This window comes from Nothobranchius furzeri, chromosome 11, assembly GCF_043380555.1.
Source record: "Nothobranchius furzeri strain GRZ-AD chromosome 11, NfurGRZ-RIMD1, whole genome shotgun sequence".
NCBI classification, from domain to species: Eukaryota; Metazoa; Chordata; class Actinopteri; order Cyprinodontiformes; family Nothobranchiidae; genus Nothobranchius; species Nothobranchius furzeri.
The window spans coordinates 48,382,330-48,390,547 of record NC_091751.1 but is presented as its reverse complement, the minus strand read 5'-3'; the positions used below and the strand labels follow the sequence as shown (position 1 = coordinate 48,390,547).

The following is an 8,218-nucleotide window of genomic DNA, read 5'->3' as shown; positions in this document are numbered from 1 at the left end:
AGGGTTTTCTACTCATTCTTTAGAGGCATAAAAAATGCAGAAATTTTGACCTGCAGTGAAAGCTGGGAGACTGCAGACAATTTTATTGCATTCAAATATATATTTTTAAATCAGACCAATCTACACGAGATATTATTGTTATTATTATTATTATTATTATTATTATTATTATTATTATTATTATTATTATTATTATTATTTATTTATTTATTTATTTATTCAGACTAAAATGGTAAATAATAATTATAGTCAGTGAATGAAAAAAACAAGTTCATAATTCAATAAATAAACAAATAGAAGTTTACATTATTTTGGCTTTTTGTCTGTTTATTTAGCTTTTGCATTATATATCTTGTTTTTATTTATTATGTGTTTTCTGCAAAGCGTTTTCGTGAATATTATGACTGAACACTAAAACAAAACAAAAAAGGTTTTATGTTTTTATGTAAAAGTGAAAGTCGAGATCACTGAGAAATCTAAAAGATTAATTTGTGTAGCAACACTGACATCTAGTGGTGGGAATGGGGATTAGACAAAATTTTGGTATGGAATGCAGCCTTAGATTAAAAAAGGTCACATTGTATTCATTGTTTGGCATGCCTATTGTATTTATACCTTCACGTGGATATTAGGTGTCGTGCCAGATGACGAAATTACAAATATATTTTTTTCGCTCTGTTATTCGAACAAAGTCAACTAAGCGTTGTAGAAATGGTATGCAGCCCTCCTTCCTCGGTCACATGCTAGTCGAACTGCATCACCTGATCCCTCTGCTTCCCCTTTAGATGTTCTTGCTCCCTCCTCTATAGAAAGCGTCTCTTATAGAGAAAATATCTCATTATCTTGGCTTTTCTGGCATCGGATTTATAACTTTAGCCTCGTATAACTCGCTGCTTTTGCAGGTTATACAGCCGGATAAATGCTGCTGGAGTGCATGATGAACGGACACGCCATTCTTTACACTGGGGTGGTTTTGGCCTTCTGGAGCACCATCTTAGTCGTTGGTAAGGTTCCAGATTCACGTCATATTTACTCGTAGTGGTTGAACGTTGGTGATTTGTGATGATGATATCAACGTTTTTAGTTGTGGTAGCCTTTCAGAAATGCTAATTCGCTTCTTTAGCACTCGTTTAAAGCTATTGATCACACCATCGTTAGCATGCTAGCTGCTGTGCTTTAGTTGCAACACATGATGGATTTTTCCTCTTTTAATAAAGGGAACTACAGCAGTTTCATGTGAGACTGAGACACACAAATGGTTCAACTTATTCCACATTTTTAGCTTAGTCAGTACTGTGCAGAAACCTTTGGTGATCCTTTATGTATTCATCTTTTACCACTACTGTCTTCTAAAGATTCTGTTTGTTTGTTTTTGGTCATTTTTGCTGGAATATATCAAATCTTAAGGTTAAACAGTTTGACAGGAAAACAAGGAGTGTAACAATAAGATGGTCCTCTAAAAATGTCAAACCTGACTATTAATCAACAAAAATTAGGTTTTATTTTGATCTCTGCCCGTTCTGTTCTGGACACTTTTTTACTTTGTCTTAGAAACATGACTCAGAAATATTCTGCTGCAGATAATATTCTTTACACATGCCCACCACTTCTTCTAGTCTTCTCTGCTGTTCCCCATGCTTGATTTCTTTTATTTATTTACACATCACACATTATGCAGTCATCTCCAGGTACATGGCCTGGACAGAATGAATCAAAAGCAGCTGAAATCTAAATTAAAACTCAAAATGACCTTCATGACCTTCAGATCAAAACCTAAATAAATACTTTGCAAGAACATCTGACTCATTGTATGCCAGGTGTAAATATATTAGGGTTGTTTTAAAGTTGAGCAGTAATTTTATCATAACGTGTTTATTTTTCTACAGGTATCTGCTATACCATATTTGACCTTGGGTTCCGTTTTGATGTAGCATGGTAGGTACCGTTTTTAATGTCCTATTAGAAAGTTTCATTAACTTTTAGACACAAATTTTATGTTAGACAACAGCAAATGTGGAGAAATGACCTCAGATTAAAAAGTACTGTTCCATTTCATTCTGAACATCTTTTCCCTCATTGTTTACTTGAAAAACTAATCGTATAATTAACTCAAATATTATTTTGATGTGATTAAAACTTGCCCTAGGAGCAATTGTCTTCATGTCGTGCACATTTGTATCCTCAGGTTCCTGACAGAGACGTCTCCTTTTATGTGGGCCAATCTGGGCATTGGTCTGGCCATCTCTTTGTCTGTGGTGGGAGCTGCCTGGTGAGGTTAAAATGCCAAGAAAGAAAAAGGCTTTTTCTTCCGACTACTTATATAAGCACACAGAAGATGCATTTTATTTTTGATTGCTTGTTATTTCTTACAGATCTCCTCCTTGAACATGTGGTTTCATATAAAACCTGCAGTGCTGTTGGTTTAACCGATCATTTAGAACCTTCTGAAATGGATTTAGCCGAATTTCTGTCTCTGGATTGCATTTAGGATTAATTGGATCACAGAAAATGTGTTACTTAGCAAAAATGAGTGACCAGCCTTGAGTCACATAAAACTCAGCAGCCTTTGGGGTCTTCTTAAACCTTTAAACGACGTAGAATGGAATTTTGATTATATAAAACTTGTACTAACTGTTGTTTTTATCCTTTTTTTTTCCTTTTCCAGGGGCATCTACGTCACAGGTTCTAGTATTATTGGTGGAGGTGTCAAAGCTCCTCGAATTAAAACCAAAAACCTGGTCAGGTAACTGAATTTTTAATACTTTGCTGATATGATGCAGTGACTATAACACCAGTGTGGGTTTAGTAAAGGTTTTTTCCTCATGAAAAGATGACCTAAAAGATGATTTCAAGGTGTTCTTTTTCTTTCCTTCACGTTTTGTTTTGCATTTCCTTATTTAGCATCATCTTCTGTGAAGCTGTTGCTATTTATGGGATCATCATGGCTATCGTCATCAGCAACATGGCTGAGGTAAATAAGCATTTCTGATAGTAAATAAATCCCCTTTTGTCCTTTTTTTCTGAATTGTGCACGGAGGAGATGTGTAGGTGCACTCAAAGTAAAACTCAAGCCCTGGGAGCTAAAAGGAACTCGAATAAAATGGCAGACAGCAGAAAAATGATAGGCAGTTGTTTCTAAAAATAATCTCCCTCATCTTATAGCAATTCTCCGGAACAACCCCTGAGACCATCGGTGCACGTAATTACCAAGCTGGTAAGAAAACACACAAAGCAACAGAATATTGAAGATGTGCTGAAAAAAATAGTAGCAGAAGGTTGAAAACGTCTGAGGAAATATTTATTTTTTATGTTAATAAAACGTTCCAGTTCCAGTGCAGTTGACTTATAATAATGTGTGACTCATTCTTTTCTTCCGTTTAGGTTACTCCATGTTTGGAGCTGGTCTGACTGTGGGTTTTTCCAACCTCTTCTGTGGGATCTGCGTCGGCATCGTTGGCAGCGGAGCGGCTCTGGCCGATGCCCAGAACGCTAGTCTCTTTGTGAAGATCCTCATTGTCGAAATCTTTGGCAGTGCGATTGGCTTGTTTGGTGTAATCGTAGCCATTCTGCAGGTAAATGAGACTCAAGTCTGAGTCTGCTGCTGTTCCTGCCAGTTCGGTCTTTCCCGGGATCAAATATAGTTCTTGTGATTTTTTTAATTATCTTGAAAGATGCTATAAAAATGGCTTTTTCAGTCATATAAATAGGTGTTTAAAGGAAAAAAAGCTAATAATTTGTTTTTATTTACTTTTTCAGACCTCAAAAGTAAAGATGGGGGATTAGAAGATGCTCTCACACACTCGGAGGAGGAGGATACTGCTGGAAAAATACGATGATTATTGTGTACATATGTCGTAAATTATTTAAATGTCTATATTTACCTGGTATTATTTTTAGTTATCATTCTTGTGAGGGTGAGTCATTTTTTCAGGGGTACGTTGAATGTTCAGTAAAGTAAAAGATGAAAATTAGCTTATTTTTTAAATTTACCCATAAAATAAATAATTAGCACAGTTAAGTAGTTGGCATATCTTTCTGACCACTCTTGTTGAATGGTAGTTTAAAAATGACTCTGGAGTATTTGAAAATATTGTGTGTGTGTGTGTGTGTGTGTGTGTGTGTGTGTGTGTGTGTGTGTGTGTGTGTGTGTGTGGCATATATATTTTTTGTTTTCATTCTTGTGAAGCATGAGGAGGTTGTTGTGTTTGTAGTCCGTTTGCCACATTTTTGCTTTCATATCTGTTCTACTCTGATTACCAAGTGGTCCTTAATCCACTTAGTGTTTTTCCTTTCATGCACTATAAAAGTGGTGTGGAAATAAAACTCAAACGTTTAGAACAACAGTGGATTTACTAAACTGTAAAGGGTTTGTTTCAGAAAGCCAAACGTTGAAATCAAAGCAGCAGATTTTCCAATACACCCCGCGGGCCTGCCCACTACGTCTACCGGTCAAAACATTCTGCCTGAGTGGATTTTTTTTCCAAAAACAACAGTTTCAGGGCAGGGAGAAGGATTGAAGGAAGACGAAAATCAATCTTTTAGGAGAAGCTTGGTTTGAGCACTGACGTCTAGAAATTCATCCAAAATAAATGACTTCAAGAACAAAGCGAGAAGCTAAAGTGCTGACATCTCTGCAGAGTGACTGGAACCTCACATTTAATCTGTTTTAAATGCACGTGACTATTTTATTTCTTTTTATTTTTGGCAATGTCAGCTTTTCATAGTTTTCTGAATGAACATTCCTTAAGTTGTGTCTGAATTGGAGAGTGTGTTGAGTTCTGGACATTCAGGAGTGTAGCATAGCGATCTGTCTTTGAATATTTCTCCAAAAGGCGGAGGTGGTCACAGAGGACAGAAATCTCACGATGCATTATTTCGTAGAAATGACAGACCAGGGCTAGTGTATGATTTGGTATCTAAACCCAAGGCTTTCACTGACTGTAGATGGTGCTGTGTGTGTACACTGTGTGTTGATGTGATGGTGATCAGAAAATATCTTGTTTTTGAAGCAGTGTCAGTCAAACCCCTTCTCAGATTTTCTTTTTAGCTTAATAAATGTCATTGAGAAAATAAAATGCTTTGATCAACATCTGGAAGTTTAGTTATTTATATTATTAAAAGGGGTTTTAGTGTTTCAGTCCACTAGGTGGCGCGAAAGACCACCTTTGCATCCTCAACTGCTGAATGCAAAATCATCTCAAAGAGGATTTAATAACTAATTTAGAAAAAAAGAAATGAAACCCTTAAATGCTTGAAAGTATCCCACAGAAAGATGCAAGTGCTAAATTATTCTTGATTAAAGTAAGCTTTTGTATTATTGCTGCTGGTATTTTTTGAAAACAAATTATACCAGATTAGGACAAAAATAGTAATTTCTCTTAACGCTTTTCTACAATTGGTAGCTTTAAGCTTTGTTTACATTCTATAAGTAAGTGTAAAACATTCTTAATAACGGCCTATGCTTGCATTTGCCTCTCTTTACATCACCCCTCACTTGAAATAAGACTGAAATCTGAAATAATCACTTTAAAATTTAGTTTGCGTCACGATGCAAATTTAAGGTCTACATTTAAATCCCATTATAAAAATGCGTATGTGATGTTTTTATTTATTATTCTCATACAGTGAATTAATAATGCACTTCGGAATCATAAAAGTTAACTCGTTAATAATTACATCTTTGCTTTCTGGCGGACATTGATAGGTTAATTTATTTCCAGCTTCTCAGAACAGAAGAGTTTAAAAAAGGCGAAAGGAAATGCTACCGCGCAGGCTTCCGTAGGCACCAAAAGCGAAGGGACCTGCTCGCCGCCCGAGAGCATCTCTCCCTGCTTTCGTTAGCCATCATCTGCACCAAAACACACCGGGATGACGGGAAACCGGGAGCGAAGGAAGCCGCCTCTAGCCGGTTTGCGGTAGAATATTAGCATTCCGGGTTGCGTGATGCTTCAACATCACGAGGCTGCTTCCCTGATGTGGAGGAGACATAATAGCTTGTCATAGTTTTCCTGAACAGAGTCGAGCTGGGCTCAGCTTCTGCTTGCGTTTTTCACATTCGTTTGTCTTTCTAGCGCGTTTGGGGAGTTTTGGGGTATTTTACATGATTTTATTTTTTTTCCCGTGGAGAGAATCCAGCAGCAGCACAGAGAAGATGCGCGGATAAGGAACACAACAAGGTAGGTAGGAGCACTATCTGCGTGCTTTCACTGGGATGCGTTGTTGTATTCGGCCCAGGATGCACGCTTGCTTTTGTTTTTTGAAGCTTTCACACCCAACCCGTCCTGCAGCTCAGAGTTTTTGATATTTTGGAGATCTGATCGCACACGCTGCCCCTCTTTTGTTACCAGCGTTCCTACACCCGCCATACTAGGCTTCCCTCAGCCTCCCTCCACTGTTCTTCTGCACTGAATGAACTAAATCACCACACAGACTCAGAACATAGGTCTAGAATTCATCCCGTCTCAGTTTCAGTTTTTTTTTGTCTGACTTTGGAAATGCAAATTGTCACAAATTTGCACCTGCTGCTTTTAAAGAGCAATTTAAAGCTGTGCACCAACCACAGCATCTCATGTCTAATGGTCCAGGAAGAGCACACTGAGTGCAAAGAGCACCGGTGTGCAGAGGAAGCAAGGGGATGTGCGAGAAGATGAGGATAAAGAGGGATGCATCTTCATCACAAAGCTCAACCTAACCAGGCGTTTACACTGAAACTCTGCACCTAGACTGTAATCCCGCCTGACATCTCTTTCATTTATGACACAGGATCTCTTTAGGACTGTTGTTACAGAGGCAAAGTAGCAAGTGGACTGGAACTGCCTCATTTTTTAGAGAAGCTGCTTCTCACGCAGAGTTGGGCTTGGTGGAAGCATTGAATTTTAGTTTTGATCCTCCAATGCTTAGAGAATTGTTCCCGTCATGTCCAATTCAGTGTGAACAGTTTCTGTGCTTGTGTGTGTTGTGAAATTAGATTATTTAATGAGATTATTTGCTTCTCAGATTTCAGAAATTCCAAATATGTCCATGATGGAAAAGCTGTGAACGATTACTAACAAACACACAACAACAAAACCAGCTGGTGATTGACCTAATTGATGATTGACCAACCTTAAAATCAGATGTTGTTGGTCCAGGCAATAAAAAATATATTTCTCTTTCTGTCAGCTCAGCATTGCCAGTTGCTAATTCATGCTTACTTTTGAGGAAGAGATTAGTGTCAGAATCCCAATTTGAAGCCATTTTAGCTTTCTAAATAATTATTGTATTCGCTTGGTTATAAATGATGCAGATAAACTAAAATCGACCAAAACTGGTGTTGGCTGGTCAGAGCTGTACCATAATTGGCAATAAAAACCTGAATGAATGCATCCTTACAAATGATAACTCTCTGAATGACCTCAGTTTGGGGAAACAGAGATTAGCTCTAAGAAGATGGATGAGCTTATGGTTTGTCCATGTAGGATCTATAATCAAAGGCTTACTGTACGAGCTTTTCATATTTTGAAAAATCATTTTCCTGAGCCAGTGTGTGCTAAAACGACCCTTTACAGGGTTAATGAAATCTCACTCAGGCCCTCTGTGGCCAGAAAACCGCACTTGCAACTTCAGAGTATTGGACTGGTCCCTTCTTAGTAAAGTGGAGTGCCAGCACTGGAGTCTGCTTCCAGCATAATTCCTGCATGTTTTAGATCATAAACACAGCTGATTCTGTTTGAAAACTATCTTTTATATAGCTCCTCTCAAGGTCAAAATCACAAGGTGCTTCACAAGAATAACTATTAAAAATGTAAAAAGATTTTTAAAAGTGATTAAACATATAAGAAAAATGAGAAAACATTTGGATTAAAATTTGAGGAAATGGAGATAATCTGTGGAATCCAGGAAAGGTGTAATAGGTAGAGAGGATAGTGCTGAAGGTCACACCAAAGCCTGAACAAGTGAGTCTTCAGCTGCATTTTAAAGGAGACCACTGAGTCCACTGATCTCAGGCTCAGGGGGAGAGAGTTCCAGAGTCGGGGGGCCACAGCAGCAAATGATCTGTCACCTTTGGTCTTTAGCCTGGTGCTGCACAACCAGTAGGCTTTGGTCACTGGACCTCAGGGACCTGCTGGGGGTGTAGGGACTAAGATCACCAATGTAAGATGGTGCTTGTCCATGTAGGGCCCTATAGACCAGAACCAGGATCTTGGAATGAACCCTGAAGTTGACTGGCAGCCAGTGA

At 38.1% G+C, this 8,218-nt stretch overlaps 2 protein-coding genes across 2 annotated transcripts in view; both read left to right on the top strand.

The window, feature by feature from the left end:
• Nucleotides 1–738: 738 nt before the first annotated feature.
• atp6v0b (ATPase H+ transporting V0 subunit b) lies at nt 739–5,089 on the top strand. The gene is made up of 8 exons (XM_015956626.3): nt 739–1,004; nt 1,887–1,935; nt 2,186–2,269; nt 2,666–2,743; nt 2,902–2,971; nt 3,163–3,214; nt 3,382–3,572; nt 3,757–5,089. Exons 1-8 carry the CDS (start codon nt 920–922, stop codon nt 3,781–3,783), a joined length of 636 nt encoding a protein of 211 aa, XP_015812112.1. The 5' UTR covers nt 739–919; the 3' UTR covers nt 3,784–5,089.
• A 665-nt stretch (nt 5,090–5,754) lies between these two features.
• Nucleotides 5,755–8,218, top strand: part of b4galt2 (UDP-Gal:betaGlcNAc beta 1,4- galactosyltransferase, polypeptide 2) — a 256,599-nt gene continuing 254,135 nt past the window's right edge. Inside the window, exon 1 of the mRNA XM_015956622.3 lies at nt 5,755–6,176. The gene's annotated coding sequence lies outside the window, so the exon portion shown is untranslated. The remainder of the gene's footprint in view (nt 6,177–8,218) is intronic.

Excerpts from the sequence above, each read along its gene's own strand:
- atp6v0b (XM_015956626.3), top strand. The coding sequence starts at position 920 with ATGCTGCTGGAGTGCATGATGAACGGACACGCCATTCTTTACACTGGG. Across the intron at positions 2,972-3,162 it reads TCATCAGCAACATGGCTGAG|CAATTCTCCGGAACAACCCC; the intron begins GTAAATAAGCAT and ends CTCATCTTATAG. Across the intron at positions 3,215-3,381 it reads TGCACGTAATTACCAAGCTG|GTTACTCCATGTTTGGAGCT; the intron begins GTAAGAAAACAC and ends TCTTCCGTTTAG.